Raw genomic sequence first — 17,156 nt, forward strand, 5'->3', positions numbered from 1 at the left:
AATTGCTTGTTTGGTGCTGCTGATGATAGATTTGTTAGGCATGTAGGTCCTTGAAAAGACAAAGAACCAGGGATGAGTGTAGTCTCAGATAAATGTTGTCTTGAGGAGAATATGAATATCTTGATTGATACAAGTATGATGTTGAATTTCATAAAAAATATATATCCATATTCTCAACAACAATCAATTGGTTGTTACATGATGCTACCAAAATAAGCACCCCCAAACAGTGGCGGAGCCCGCAATTTCATTCAAGGGAGGCAACTCGTAACGCATATATGGACCTTAATCTAATGGTCTAGATTTGTTATTGCTTCAACATTTATATATATGCGCATTTATTTATGGATTATTTGATTAAAAGGTCTCCTAAAACCCAATTTTTGAAATTTAACATTTCACCATTTTTTTTTTGCATCATTTGGACAAAAATGTCCTCATTATATCTTTGTAAAAATAACCATTTTTTTTAAAACCTACATACAAATACTTGAAATAGAAAATGACATTTATGTTAGAAATGAATTATTTTTCTAAAAAAAAGATAAGATGAATTAAATTTTCGATTTTGAGATTATTTCATCATTTTTAACCAAATATTCCTTTATTTATATACACTTACAAAAAGTTGAGATTGCAAGCTATAGCATCAAATCGAAGTCTTAGAATTTTGGAATATTGTAATATTGTAAAATGACCCAATAGTTTTACCTAAAGAAACAAATTATCAAACAACTATTTTCCTTAAAATCATTGTTCACCATACAAAACTTCATTGCAGTGCCAACATACTGGTGCCAAGTGTATGGTGGATAATCCCCAAAAGGTAGAAAGAAGAATTGTGGGCGTATGGATAAGAAAAAATACATACGCTTTTGCTGAGATGGCTCCTCACCCACCTTCCACTTCAAAGTACACGACGCGCACTGAACCCAGAGGAAGGTAATGGAGGTGGTGGGTTTGTCTCTGAACGCAGCGCTGGTTCGAACACCCTTGTCGAATTCTAGAGCAAGTGAAGATGGGTTCATTAAGCACTCGATTTTCTCTACTCGAACCGTACCAAAGTCCCAGAAGAAGAGGGCGTTAGTGGTGGAGGCCAAGGGGAAAAGGGGCATGCAAGGGCGTCAATTCCAGCGTCAGCCTCCACCGTTGCCCAAGATTGAGGACGATGGCAACCCCAAATTCGTCATCTTCATCCGCATGGCCAATGTTTGTACAACCCCTTTTCTGGGTTTACTCTGAAAAGGATTTACTCTGTGTGTGTGTGTGTGTGTGTGTGTGTGTGTTTTGTTTCCTACTCAGCCAAGCCAAAATGGGAACTGATTTCTTTGCTTTTTCCATAGTTCGTGAGCGGCCTAGCGGCGAATTGCTTGTTTGAGCTGATGGGTGCTTGAATAGCAAGCCAAAATGGAACTAATTGTGATTCAAATGTCGATTTGTTTGCTGCTTTTTTTTCCCACGATTTTTCAGCTACCAACCAACCATTTATTGTTTTAGTTGATGGATACGCGTAATTCTGTTACTGGAGTAATTTTGATTGATGAGTTACTGAAACTTTTTTACAATAAATTATCCTTTTCCCCACAATTTCTCAGCAACCAAACAGTGCATCGCTTGCTCTTTTTGATAGTTTGCATAATTATGTTCTTGGAGTGCATTTAATTAGTAGGTTCTTGAAAATGAAATGCAATAGATTATCATAATACTTGCTTCTCTGTCTTGTGGTGCTTGGGCAGGTTTATCTTTGGTACCCACTGAGTCTGATAACTGGGGGAACTACTGCAAAAATCATGGTTGCAGCAAAAGATAATTTTCTGGGAAAATATATCTACAGAGACACAATTGCAAGAAATCTTGCTGCAGTTATCTACAAAGTAAGTTCGCCTCTTCCATGTGCTTTTAATATATTTGCTTGTTTACTTATAAAAAGAAAAGTTATATACAGAAAAGTTTTGTTTTGACTGAGATATAGTATGTTAGATTTATAACCAGCTGTTGTATCAAAGAAATTTATGTGTTACGAATGTGTTAATGAGTCATCTTTGTTTTGGTTGGTTCCTGTATCAATTGTTTTGTTATGTGATTCTAAAGGATGGGGGTTTATGTTGCTTCTTTCCTCTTATGCTTCCTTTTTCTCGTTTTGGATTTTTAAGGAATTAGAATGGTAATGAGAAGGAGAAAAATACATCGATTATGTCAATAAAGGGTGAATGGTTATGCAAGTTAATTCTAGGGTGTTTTTATTTTCACCCTGCTTGTTTATTTGGATTTTATGCATGCTTCCGATGTTGAGACTTGAAAAATCAAGAGAAAAATGCTCTGTCCTTACCATGTGATCTGAGTAAATACGTAGTTTTAAAAGGCGTGCTTTAAGTGCGGCTAGGCTCAAGGCACAACCACTAAGTGCGCCTCGGCTCAAGGCACAACCACTCCTTGGTTATAGTGCTTTGCTTGCCAAGACATTCACCTTATTGAAAAGGCGTGCCTTTTCAGCTTTACTCTTCCTTTTTAAACATTTTTATTCTTGAAATTTCTAATTATATGTTGAAATTTATATAATTTCATTACTTTTTTTATTGAACGGTTCTTTTAAATGTTTTGAATCTTAAATTTTTTATTAATTGGATTAGATTTTGAATCATATTTTACAAAATTGATGTGCATCCTAAGTTACATTTCACTTCATTTAGGCATGTGCCTTGTGATGTGCCTTGCACTTAAACTATAAGAGACTTTTGCGCCTTAGGTGCGCCTTGCGTCTTTTAAAACTATGAGTAAATATTTGCACAGCTATCCTTGTTGATCAGAGGTGTCAGCTAGCCTGCTGGTAGAATCTCTAATGGTTCTAAATGAAACCTGTGATTGCATCCTGCCTTCACTAGGGTTGGCTTTTGTTTTTGTTTTGCTCTATTGGATGGGTTGAGGGTGGTAGTGGAGGTGGGGTTGGGGTGGAATAGTGAGTGTGTGTGTTGATGGGTATGAGATCCTTTTCTCTACTAGTTTCCAGTAATTGAGCCTCATTTGATTTAGAATACATAAGTTATGGTCTATGGTTCAACTGAAACGAATCAATAGAAGGAATTTAATTTTGGTGAAGCTAGGAATGGTATAGAGGAAGCCATTAATTGATGACCAACAAATACCTAAAAGCCACCATTTTCATTATGTGAGTTTGCTTGTCATAAGAAAATTGAACATGATGCCTCCTAAAATTATGCTCAAATAAGTGCTGTTGAGAAGAGCTTTTAGAGTGCCACTTGAGATTCATGCCTATCAAAGTTGAACATGAAACTTTATAAGATCAATAAGGCCATTCATGCCCCATGGTGGTAATTACTAAATATTCAACATTCAAGAAAACACTCGCTCATGTTGAACGAGGATGTTGAGATGGATGTGTTGGCAAATGGGTGGAAGCATTTCTGACCAGTTTGAAGAGAGGTACACTTGTTGCTATAGTTGTCTCTGCTTGAGGCCACTTTTATTGTATTGTTTTGTCTGTGAAATGATTGATTTTTCCACAAACAAACCCTTAGTTTAATGTTTTATCTTCATATTTCATGTGTATGGATTTCTGGCCATGTTAGGCATGTTGGCTATCCTTGATTTAGAGGGAATTTCCTTGTGATGTTTTAAGTGTGAATCAAACAATGTGTTCTGTCTTCGGTCAAACCAACTATGAATCTTGTGTTGTCATTTATATTACCTGCGTCATTGTTAATCTAATTCTCATGCATTACTGACAGGCTGTAATATAATTTAAACAGGATGAGAAGGAGATACAGAAGACAGCGTTTAGGCAGTATCGTGTATTGCGGTCAGCTAAAGAGTTCAGATATGGCTACAAACTTGTTGTAATGCTCCTATAATCTTTATTTTATATGATGTTTGGTTTTGTAGTTTACCAAAACCTAGCTAGAATCTTATCTACACAAGTATGGTGGAGAGTTTCTCGGCCACTTTATTAGCTGAATTTTCATGGGCTGAATGTGCAGGAAAATAACAATGTGAGATCTGCACTTTCTACCACAGATGTCATTGAGGTGAGAATTGAATTTTGGGCATTCATTATCTAAGATTTTAGAAGTTTGCAATAGATTTTAGAGGAAAAGATATTCAGATTGTGTAGAAAATAAGAATATTGATGTGATAAACTTAACATATAGAGGAGTTGTGCCCTTGATCTGTGAAGTATCAACAGGAACTAATAGTGCAAGCTTTTGAAATGTGTGAATAGATCAAAGCTAAGAACTTGAATTGCACCCTTTCTCACCTAATTTTTCTCCTTTTTTGGGCTGAAGTAATATCTATTTGGTAACTCCAGCTAAATCTGGAGTTTTGAGGGATTACTAATCTCAATTACAAAGACGTTTTTTTTTTTTTGAAAAATTAAGAAATGACAATATTAGTAGTATTATATATAAAATATCAGTTTAACAGAAGGATAGAAGATCCTTCAGACAAGTAGATGTACAAGAACAAGGATCAGGTAGAAAAAGTAGAGAAAACAGAGAATCTGCCAGCCTAGATTCTGAATTCATTGTAAAGGCAATACCAGTTCAGGAAAAACTCTAGGGGGCATAAGGTCCCCAGTAAAGTCAACAGAGGGAATACACATCCGTATGGTTCATTTATTCCAAGGGAGCAAAAGTGATCCAGAAACACGAAACTAGCATAGTGGTTGGTTCATTTTTCTTCTTCACAAGAGGGAGTGGGCTTGAACCCAGCTCTCATCAATACTCCTTTTCCTATGCTGGATCTGCCACTGCCGTCTAGGCTTGACATCTACTAGGGTTCAAAGACAGAGTATCAATCACTGAGTTGGGAGGTTTCAGGACAGAATGGTCACAACATATAGATTATATTGGGTGATGCACATAATATGTTAATGAAAAAGCTCAAACAAGAAATTCCAAAATTAATCCAAATTTTTAAGGAAGTGAGTACAACTAAATAGATTTAAGAAATTAATAAAAAAACATGTACCACATTAAATATTATTTAAATAATCATAAAGGCAGACATTTGAATTGGTCTATGATAATATTATTTGTCACTTGAGAGGATATATATATATATATATATAAAATAGCATAAAAAAGTAAACTAACTCTTACCAACTAAATTCATTACTAATAACTTGGAACACTCCACCTGAAGTTAGGGTGTATTTATTGTCAAGACCTAACTTGGAACACAAAATAGAAAAAAAAAAAAAGGCCTTTTACAGCTTTTGTAAGCACATCTCCCAATTGATCCTGAGATTTGATTTAGGGAGTTATCACTTCGTCACTCATCATAACTCTTATGATAGAACGATAGTCAATTTCGATGTGCTTAAAGATCCAACTTGTAACACAATAGAAAGGGGGAAAAAATTCTATAGCCTCAGTAAAAACATCTTAGACTGATCTTTAGATTTGATGTACAGATTTGACACTTTCTTGCTCATCACAATTTCTTTGGTAAAATGATAGTTATTCTTCACATTGAACATAAGGTGACTAGCATTATGAGCAGAAACCTGATTATCAAATACAATGTCATGAGAAAATCTAAGCTCCTGTGAAAAGTTTTGAAAACGTATTATCTTGTATGAGCCCTAACCTTGTATTATACTTTAGTACTAGATCTTGCTACTACATTCTCCTTTTTACTCTTCCAAGTATCTAGGTTACTGCTGATAAAGGTACAATACCCACCAGGGAACTCCTATTAATGAGGATTGTATCTGATCTAAATCTAAAAAGCTCAAAAAATCAAGGATAGAACCATATCTTCCCTCCTTTATAGGGCACTCTCATCCCTATGGTATGTTTCAGATATCTTAGGATTCTGCTCATTGCTTTCCAATAATTTTACTTGGGTGGTACTGATATAAGAATAATCCTTACATCACATAGGCACGAGGAGGAGTGATTTGACACTTTGACCGGTAGCTTTTAGGCATGGATAGTGTGGTGGCTCTAGAGCAGTATTGTAGGGGGTACTGTAGGGGGTACTGTAGCAGTATAATAGGGCTGTAGCATGGAACTCTTGCTATGATGAGGACCATTCCTGATGCAACTTGGCCAAATTAAATTCAACTGGCTAGTTATTTGAACATGCATGATGCATGCACTACCCTTCTTTGGAGAAGCTGTTTCAATCTCCAATCCAGTAAAACAATACTGAAGGAGACCCCATAGTAGTCCTTCATGACGACTCAATAAAAGATATGGTATGACACATTCTCGCATGAGTCAATTTTGGATCTCATCCTATCCTCAAATGTGCTGGCATTTCTCTCAAGCCAACTAAACCACAAAGTAGCTAGAATGATTCCCATCCTTAGTGCTCTCAACCTAGGAATCTGAAACCTGAAAAAAGAGTTAACAAGGGAAGTTTAATTTTTTGCTTTCTGCCATTTTCTGCCTACACCATTCTTTAAAGGAGTGGCTATAGTTTGATATATATATATATATATATATATATATATATATATATATATATTACAAATTTCTAAAGTTATTCACTTCTACTTCTGTTCCTTTTTCTGTAGACCGGGTATTTGGCAGATGGGTCTGTTAATCCTTTAGAAACTAATTTGTTAGCTGAATCATATGATCAATAGGCTGGTATATTTGGACTTTAGATCCACCATGTAGGTGGTCAATATTTGATTAAGAGTGGACTGGTTTCGTTTTACTTTTCTTGTTCTAAACTACTCCACTTTAGATGTGTGCTCCAGCTCATGGTCCTTGATTTAATTGTGCCATTGATCTTGCAAGCAGTAGGTGAAGCTAATGAAAGCTTTTGAAATGTGTGAAAAGATGGAGCAAAAAAGTGAAATCGCACCCTTTTTCAACCTAATCTTGCACCTGTTTTTGGGGGCCCAACTGATATCTATTTGGTACATGTAGCAAACTTTGCAACTTTGAGCAATTACAAATCTCCATTACAAGATTTTTTTTAATTTTGTATACAAAAAGAAGGGGGGGTGGGGAAGAGAAAGATGACATTAATTTCATATTTTTGATGCCCTATTCTTCGAAGTCCATGTGGTCCAATTATTGAATGGTCTAGTGTGTGACATGTGAGCTACATTGTGACATGACCTATAAGAGCTTAGTGTCACATATTCAAGACAATTCTTCATTAATAGGTCACCTAGCGCACCATACATTGCGGCACTAATGCATGGATAGTGCAGTGTTCTTCCTGTACATCTATGCTAGAATGTTGGGTCATTTAGACATAAACACCAATCTTCAAATCCATCCCTGGGTTATCTAGATGTCCATAGAATATGAATGTGTGTCAGTCGTGGATGTCACAGGGTTCTCTCCTATTCTATCTTTTAGTGAATGTGCCATTATGTGCACCTGAGAGGGATTTACACTTGGTTCTGAATCCTGCAGAGCCTATCAATTTTATTTTATCTGATGATGAATGAGATGGTTGGGTTACGTGGATCTTTGTATTTAGTAGGGGTATTATTTTGTACCATCTTAAGCTTTCCTAGGCTTGAAGATTGTAAGAAATGTTTCACTTTCACTCATACTACAGGAAGGAATGTATCAAATGAATATGGCTAGATGATCTACCACTCTCCTCGAAGGTGTTACGCTTGACATAGTGCCTTGATGCTAATTTGCTTGTCTGAACTGGCAGCAGAGTTTGGGGGTTCCAAAATGAACTTGGTGCATCTTGGTGGTAAAGTTGGCATTTCTACCACTGAGCATTTGAGATTAGTTCAAGGATCTTGATTTGGTGGTTTCAACTAGAGGCTCGTCCGGGGGAGATTTGCACCTCTCAAGCCTGTTTCAGTTAGAATGAAAAGGGGAGGGGCCATTGTGTCCTTGTGACACGTGTCGTCTTCAAAGACTTTCACATCATCCTTGAACAATTAACATGGAAGTGACTATTTTGGAACACGCTATAAAAGACTCAATTTCCCATTAAGTGAAATAAGAAAGAAATTCCCACTTGAGGGGTGAGGCATAGTTGGCATGGCCCTCATGTTTTGTGGCATAAGCATTTGAGCTTAGGGAACCGGGGGCCTGTAAGACCTCTCTGCTAGATGTCTTGCACTGGTGCTGTGTCAGATATCTTTTAACCACTGCTTACACATTTTGCAAATACCGAAACATCTACCTGTCACAAAAATAAAATAAAATTGCTGAACCATCCATTATCCTAGTAATGATTCTGAATCTCAAGCTATTAAAGCTGGCAATGAACATTGTCATTTTCATATGCTACTCAGTTCATATCAGATTGTTGGAAGGAAGTCTTCATTATGTTTGTAACATCTTTCAATTCTAACACTATTCTCAGCTTCCAACACAAGGCGAGCTTAAGACAGTGCTTGATAAAGTGAGGGACTTCTTTGGAGATGCCAAAGAATCTTTTGGGAAGCTGACTGCCCTGAATTCAACAACCGAGGAGTCGGAGCAAATGTCCAATGAGAAATCCAAGTGAGTTTACAGTTAGTAGCTCTTATATACTCTACTGAGAATCTTCATATGCTTCATTTTTTCCATCATAGTCGTATAGAAGTTCTCACATTTCTACACTACGACAGCTTGTCTTAAATATTGATTCCTTAAAAGGGTTACAAGGATGAAATCTTTTATTTTCAGGGTTCAAGGCTGAAGAGGAAGAAGAAGCCATTTGCACATCACATTTGTTTAGCAAGTTTTACTCTGAAATCAGAAAGCATCATGTACTGTAGGAGCATGCAAAGCAAGGAAGTTTACACAACAAACTACTGCACGGTTTTGTTCTTAGATCTCTGTTGATTAAACAGAATGCTATTTCCTTTGTTGTTTACATCTGAGCAAAATTAAGCCTGTTCCCGTGTCTCATACTCTCATAATTGAAGTACTGCAATTTTGTGAAATTGTTGGAATCAAGGGAACTCCCTAAATCAACATGCATCTGGGTAAATCGCTCATAGGCAGCTTGTATAGAATAGTAATACTACTTTGCATCATTCTCCTTGATCTCAAGTCCTCATGGCATTTCGCGGAAGAACCTGCTGCTAAGTATCATTCTTCTTCATTTCATAGTCTCTGTTGTATCTGGGGACAAGTATCAGACCAGAATTTTTTCTTGTGGCCAGGCCGAAAATCTCATTTAGGTCCATGTCATCAGCCTCAACACCATGAGGCAACTCCCAGTCGAAATGATACAAAAGTCTAGCAAGTGCAATCTCAACTGTCGCCAATCCAAAAGAATAACTTGGGCAGCCTCTCCTTCCTCCCCCAAATGGTAGAAAGCCGCTGTCTTGACCCTTAAAATCAACATCCCCATCAACAAACCTCTTAGGATTGTAGTCCAGAGGATTCTCCCTAGGGTTCAAAATCTCGGTCGATACTGGTACGACTCAGCGGAGTCATATCCGCCTCGACCATGGTCAGTACCGGACCGATACCCGAGTTGGATATTTTGTTAGCTTGTAAACAAACTTAGTGGAGTAGAAGTGGTGGAGAAGATGAGAGGATCAAAACCCATGAAAATGAAAAATACAGATTATAGAGAGTTAGAACCCTCCATCTTGGAGTCGCTGGTGAGGTCGAAGAAGCACGCCTGCTTGTTCAGATCCCCCAAGTTCCCATCGAAGATGGAATTGAGCGACATAAGGAGGAGGTAGAGTCGTCGGACTCCGGCACCGCTGTTGTCGACGAAGAACGACGGTAAGGTGGCTGATGGAAGTGGGAGAAGAGAGAAAGTTGGCCTGCGGAGGAGCTGCCTGAGACTTGTGGGTTTAGAGGAGAAAGAGATGGGTGTTTGACTGCCAATCGAGGGTTATGGGTATAGATGAAGATTTGAATTTTAAATAGTATGTATTTGTTTTTTTTTAAGTACTATTTGGTGGGGATTTGGATTTTAAATAATTTGATGAAAATTATAATGATAAAAAATGAATAATGAATATTAGACTTATATTAAATAAATAAGAAATTAATATTTATATAAAAATTAAAATTAATGAATATATTTTATAAAAAAAATTATATTTATTTTTTTAAAGATGAATCATGGTTTTATTTTTTTAATAATTAAAAATATATATATTTTTTTAAAATCAAAATATTTAATTTAAATAATTTTTTTATAAAAAAATTTAATTTTTATTATTTTCATCTTCAATAAAAAAACATTTATTATCAAATGATTAAATTAAAATATTTTTAGAGATTTTTAATATTATTATAAATCATCCTAAAAGTATGCTTTTATTATAATTTGAATAATTTTAACATAATAAAAGTTTATTTTATTAATTTTTTACTCTACTTATTTGTATTTAACTTTTTAATAATTTTCATAAATTTTTAAAATTATTTTGAGCTCTTAAATTATAATTTTTTGTGTATCACCCGATATCGATCCGATATACTGAGACCGATGTGCCTCAGGACCTCTCAAATCAATGACCGATACCGCAACTTTAAACTATGATTCTCCCAGGATTGCGGGACACACCCAATAGCATAGGTGTTAATAAGAAGTTGAATTTTTGCAGGTATTTCATAGCCGTCCAGGATGCAATTCTCCATGGATTGTCGAGGAACCAGGAGAGGGACAGGTGGGTGCAGCCTCATTGTTTACTTGATCACAGCTTTCTTGTAATGCAGTTGGTGGAGATGGGTCTCCTCCACCTTCCCTTCTCCGGAGGCGATATTCCGAACCTCTTGTTGAGCTTTCTTCATCACATGTGGGTGCCTGGCTAGTTCAGCCTTGTATCAGTTCCAGCTACGAACATGTCCTGTTAGCCTTACAAATCTCAGTTTACTATAACTAGAAGGAAGTGAAATAACAACTTTTCTTTCTCTTTCCCTTCATCTTCTTTCTCTAGGGGTTGACGGGTGGCAACTCTAATGCTAGACACTTGGACAACTCAACATTTCAAGTTGCTAAGTCAGTCTCTTGTGGCATGTAGGATTTGCTTCGGTGTGTAGCTTTGACCCCAAAAATCAGCAAGTTCAACATTTCAATTTAAATCAAAACCTAAATAATATTTTAATTAATAAAAAAAATAAAATTTGCGTTTATTTATTTTCTTCAAATTTTTTTATTTCCTTTGGATGAAATAAGTCCAAAACTGCATGAAGTTCCGTCGGATTAAGTTGAAAGAAAAAGAAAAGTCAAAAGTAGTTATCCAAGGACGAGACGCACATGCAAGCTCTCCCATGTCACTTTCCACGCCTAACCTCGGATAATTGAGTGAGCTAACTCACTGAGTTACTCAGAGATTTTAGTTTACTCACCAGAACCAGAGCTTTCAGATTATCATCTGTTATCGCCACTTCCAAGTCCTTCCGTTTCTGCACTCGAAGCAGAACGCCTACGAAGTCTTCTCTTTCCTTCTTCTCGTTTACATGTTCTTCTATAATCTCGTTGCAAACTGCTATCAGTTCTTCTAGGTTTTTTCTGAGTCTTCGGTTCAATCCTGTGATGCTGTTTAGCCATTTCCAGTCTGGGAAAAAATCTCCGATACAGAAGCCGGCGAATAAAGCTTGTGTTTCGGTCAGAACATCCACCATGTGTTTCTTTTCTCCTTCGGAATCGTCCATGAATCTCTTGCCGAAAGCCACGCGACAGAGGTTGTTGGCTAGAGTGAAGAAGAGCTGGCTCATGTCGGTTTCCGAGCCGGAGAGTGCGGAAAGGGAGGAAGGGAGGTGATGAGGTGGTGGGTGGGTCTCCTCGTTTCGGATGAATTGAAAATAGGTGACTCGTTTCGGGCTGAGAAGCTCTGTGACGCAGATTTTTCGGGCTTGGCGCCAATAGGTGCCGTGGGGGGAGAAGGTGACGTCAGAGCAGCCGAAGGAGAGGTACTGGGCGGCGGTGAGTGGCGGCCGACTGGCGAAGACGTGATCGTGGGTTTTGAGGACGAGGGCGGCGAGTCGGGCGGAGGAGACCACCACGGTGGCGACTTGGCCCAGGCGGGGATGGATAATGGGGCCAAGTTTGAGGGCGAGGTCGGACAAACTGTGGTGGGGCATGTCTGTGAGGAGGTGGAGGTGGCCAATGATTGGAAGCGGCGGCGGAGACGGTGGTAGGAGGAGCAATGTGATGAATAAAACTGCTAGGAGACAGAGGGCTTGAGGGGTATAGTCGTCCATTGAAATTGGCTTCTCGTTCGGAAGTCTAGATGAAAACAAGCTGAGAGTGGCTTATATGTGTGAAAGATAGTCACTCTGCTCTACTACATTGTCGTGACTCGTGACATCCCCCTTCCTACTCCATCAATGTGACATGGCAACGACTTAGATTTGATTGTAACGTCCAAATAATCCTTCACTATTCCCATTTTGAGGGTCCCATTCCATCCCCTCTTCCATTCTTTCTATCACTTTTTCATTCTCCATCGCTATAAACAACACATCAATAAAAATTGGGAGGTAAAATTTGTATTAGAGTTTAGTTTCATTTAAATGGGAAACGGCATTGAAAAAGATTATGATCCCACACCTAAAGGGAGGGGGAATTCCTATTAGAATAATATGAAATATAATTTTTTTTTTTAATTATCCATACCATTTTTTGTAACATGTTTTCCTTTATCTTTATTTATTTTTTTTGTCTCTCGAAATTTCCTACTTGGATAAAAAATGATAGGGTTGTAATAATTTTATTTTATTATTTAGAGATTTATGATATAAGATTTTTTATATTAATACTAAACAACTGATTTATTTATTTTTTAAATTCTATCATATGTAAAAGTAAAAATATCTTTGTAATACTATTTTATTATTTACATTATTTTTCTTTTAATTTTTATTTTAAATTTATCATATCAAAATCATAATAAGTGAAGGTGCTTTTTATAATTTTTCTTATGATTTTAATTTAATCGTGGATCTAACTTTTTGTTTGGTTAAAATTTTTAATTTTTAATTAAAATAAAGTGTAAAAGAAAATATATTTTTTATAAAAAAAAATGGATTTAACCTTTTATATTAATTTAATAAAAAATAGGTACATCCTTAAAAAAAAAAAAAAAAAAGAAGGTAAATTCATGCTTAGAGGAACCAAAACCACTATCATACTTATCATGGTGTATATATTCCTTTGGGACCCTTGATAAGTAATTTGAGGTCATTACCTACCCCAAAACGAACTTTGGAATCCTAGGTATATCCATTTTTAGAGGAACCAAGACCCTTATCTCCATTCTCATGGTTTATATATTCCTTTGGGGACCCTAAAAAATGAATTGGAGGTTGTTCCCCACCCTGGAACGAATATTGGAACCCAAGGTACATCCTAAAGACAATTTGGTACATCTTTCACAAAATTCGGCACATACTTAAAACAATTTGGTACATCCAATCCATGAGCTATCGAAACCTTTATATTATTACCCATGGTTCGTTTATTTCTTTAGGAATCTTTAGAAAGTAATTAAAGGTCGTTCTTTACTTTGAAACAAACATTGGAACCCTAGGTACATCCTTAAGAAAATTTGGTACATCGTTAAGAAATTTTGGTACATCCAATCCTCGGGCTATTGAGACCCTTATCTATTTTCCCATTGTCCATATTATCCTTTAAGGACCCTCAAGTAGTGATTGAAGGTCATTCCCTACCTTGGAACGAATTTTGACACTTTTGGTACATCATTTACAAAATTTGGTATAATCTTCACAAAATTTCGCACATCCTTAAAAATATTCAGTATATCCAATCCTTGAGCTATTGAAACCTCTATCTTATTACCCATGGTCCGTTTATTCCTTTAGAGATCTTTGGGAAGTGATTGGAGGTCGTTCCCTACTTCAAAACGGACTTTGGAACCCTAGGTACGTCATTGAGAAAATTTGATACCTATCTTCTTTGAGCTAATGGGACACCTATCTTCCTTCCGATAATCAATTTCTTCCTTTGGAGACCCTCAGGAAGTGATTGAAGGTTGTTCCCCACCTCGGAATGGATTTTGACAACCTTGGTATATCCTTTACAAAATTTGATATATCCTTGATAAAATTTGGTACATCCTTAAAAAATTATGGTACATCCAATTCTTAAACTACCGAGACCCCTATCTTATTACCCATGGTCCATTCATTCTTTTAGGGATCTTTGGAAAGTGATTGGAGGTCGTTCCTTACTTCGAAATGAACTTTAGAACCCTAGGTACATCATTCATAAAATTTGATACATCCAATCCTTGAGCTAATGGGACACCTATCTCTCTTCCCATGGTCCATTTCTTCATTTGGTGACCCCTGGGAAGTGATTGGAGGTTGTTCCCCACCTCGGAACAGATTTTGGTAACCTTGGTACATCCTTTACAAAATTTGGTACATCCTTCACAAAATTTGGTACATCCAATCCTTAAGCTACTAGGATCCCTATCTTATTACCCACGTCCATTTATTCCTTTAGGGATCTTTGGAAGTGATTGGAGGTCGTTCCATACTCCAAAACGGATTTTAGAACCTAGGTACATCATTGAGAGAATTTGATACATTCAATCTTTGAGGTAACGGGACACATATTTTCCTTCCGATAGTCCATTTATTCCTTTGAACATCCTCAAGAAGTGATTGGAGGTCAGTCCCCACTTTGGAATAGACTTTGGGCCCCTTGGTACATCATTTACAAAATTTGGTGCATCCTTCACAAAATTTGGTACATACTTAAAAAAAAAATTTGGTACATCCAATTTTTGAGCTATTGAGACCCCTATCTTATTACCCATGGTTCATTTATTTCTTTAGTTATATTTGGGAAGTAATTAAAGGTCGTTTCCTATTCTAAAACAAGATTTGGAACCCCAGGTACATTCTTAAGAAAATTTGGTACATCGAATTACTCCCACAAATCCATACAAGAATAAATGGACCATAGGTAATAAGATAGGGGTTTCGATTGCTCAAGGATTGGATGTACCCAAATTTTGTAAAGGATGTACCAAATTTTGTAAATGATGTATCAAAGGGGCCAAAGTCTGTTCTGAAGTGGAGACCAACCTCCAATCACTTCTTGAGGGTATTCAAATGAATAAATGGACCATGGGAAGGAAAATAGGTGTCCCATTAGCTTAAGGATTTGATGTATCAAATTTTCTCAAGGATGTACCTAGGGTTCCAAACTCCGTTTTGGAGTAGGGAATGACCTCCAATCACTTCTCAAAGATCCTTAAAGGAACAAACGAGTCATGGGTAATAAGATAGGGGTCTCAGTAGCTCAAGGATTGGATGTACTAATTTTTTTTAAGAATGTACTAAATTTTTTTAAGGATGTACCAAATTTTGTAAATGATGTACTATGGTTTCCAAAGTCAGTTCCAAGGTGGGGAACGAACTCCAATCACTTCTCGAAGGTCTCCAAATGAAGAAATGGACCATATGAAGGGAAATAGGTGTCCCATTAGTTCAAGGATTGGATGTATCAATTTTCTCAAGGATGTACCTAGGGTTTCAAAGTCCGTTTCGAAGTAGGGAACGACCTCCAATCACTTCCCAAGGATCCCTAAAGGAATAAATAGACCATGGGTAATAAGATAGGGGTCCTAGTAGCTCAAGGATTAGATGTACCAAATTTTTTTAAGAATGTACCAAATTTTGTGAATGATGTACTAAATTTTGTAAATGATGTACCAAATATTTTAAAGGATCTACCAAGGAGGCCAAAGTTCGTTCCAAAATGGGGAATGACCTCCAATGACTTTCTAAGGCTATTCAAAGGAATAAATGGATCATGGGAAAAAAGATAGGTGTCTCATTAGCTCAAGGATTGGATGTATCAAATTTTCTTTATGATGTACCTAGGGTTCCAAAGTCTGTTTCGGAGTAGGGAATGACCTCCAATCACTTTTCAAAGATCCCTAAAAGAATGAATGGATCATGAGCAATAAGATAGGGGTTCCCGTAGTTCAAGGATTAGATGTATCAATTTTTTTTAAGAATGTATCAAATTTTGTAAAGGATATACCAAATTTTGTAAGGATGTTCCAAGGTTGCCAAAGTTTGTTCCGAGGTAGGGAACAACCTCCAATCACTTCCTGAGGTTCTCCAAAGGAATAAATGGACCATAGGAAGGGAGATAGGTGTCTCGTTAGCTCAAGGCTTTAACATACCAAATTTTCTCAATGATGTACCTAGGGTTCCAAAGTTCTTTTCGAAGTAGAGAACGACCTCCAATCACTTCCCAAAGATCCCTATAGGAATAAACGGACCATGGGTAATAAGATAGAGGTTTCGATAGATCAAGGATTAGATATACCAAATATTTATAAGGATGTACCATTTTGTGAAGGATGTACCAAATTTTGTAAATGATGTATCAAATTTTGTGAATGATGTACCAAAAGTGCCAATGTTTGTTCTGAGGAGGGGAAATGACCTCCAATCACTACCTGAGGGTCCTCAAAGGATAATATGGACCATGGGAAGATAGATATAGGTCTCGATAGCCCGAGAATTGGATGTACCAAAATTTCTTAATGATGTACTAAATTTCCTTAAGGATGTACTTAGGGTTTCGGAGTATGGAACGATCTTTAATTATTTCTTAAAGATCCCTAAAGAAATAAATGAACCATGGGTAAAAATTTAGAGGTCTTGGTAGCTCATGGATTGAATGTATCAAATTGTTTTAAGGATGTACCAAATTTTGTGAAAGATGTACCAAATTTTGTAAAGATTGTACCAAATTATCTTTAGGATGTACCTTGGGTTCCAATGTCCGTTCCAAGGTGGGGAACAACCTCCAATTCCTTCTCGAGGGTCCTTAAAGGAATATATGAACCATGAGAATGGAGATAGGGGTCTTGGTTCCTCTAAGAATGGATATATCTAGGATTGGAAAGCTCGTTTTGGGTGGGCGAGGACTTCCAATTACTTATCGAGGGTCCTAAATGAATATATACACCATGATAAGTATGATAGTGATTTCGGTTTCCTAAGCATGAATTTACCTAACTTTTTTAAGAATGTACCTATTTTTTTATGAAACTAATATTCAAGGTTAAATACAATTATTTTTTTTTATGAAAATATTATTTTCTTTTATATTTTATTTTAATTAAAAATTAAAGATTTTAACCTAACAAAAAGTTAGATCCACAATCAAATTAAAATCATAAGAAAAATGATAAGAACACTATCACTTATTGTGATTTTGATATGATAAATTTAAAATGAAAATTAAAAGAA

At 36.5% G+C, this 17,156-nt stretch overlaps 1 protein-coding gene and 1 pseudogene across 1 annotated transcript; one reads left to right on the top strand and one right to left on the bottom strand.

Moving 5' to 3' along the window:
• Positions 1-765: 765 nt before the first annotated feature.
• LOC100256260 (protein HHL1, chloroplastic) lies at positions 766-8,884 on the top strand. The gene is made up of 6 exons (XM_002272179.5): positions 766-1,209; positions 1,737-1,874; positions 3,768-3,854; positions 3,996-4,043; positions 8,320-8,459; positions 8,625-8,884. Exons 1-6 carry the CDS (start codon positions 946-948, stop codon positions 8,635-8,637), a joined length of 690 nt encoding a protein of 229 aa, XP_002272215.2. The 5' UTR covers positions 766-945; the 3' UTR covers positions 8,638-8,884.
• On the bottom strand, positions 8,736-12,134 carry LOC100261435 (tryptamine 5-hydroxylase-like; annotated as a pseudogene).
• Positions 12,135-17,156: the final 5,022 nt, after the last annotated feature.

Source organism: Vitis vinifera, chromosome 1 (genome assembly GCF_030704535.1).
Source record: "Vitis vinifera cultivar Pinot Noir 40024 chromosome 1, ASM3070453v1".
NCBI lineage: Eukaryota > Viridiplantae > Streptophyta > Magnoliopsida > Vitales > Vitaceae > Vitis > Vitis vinifera.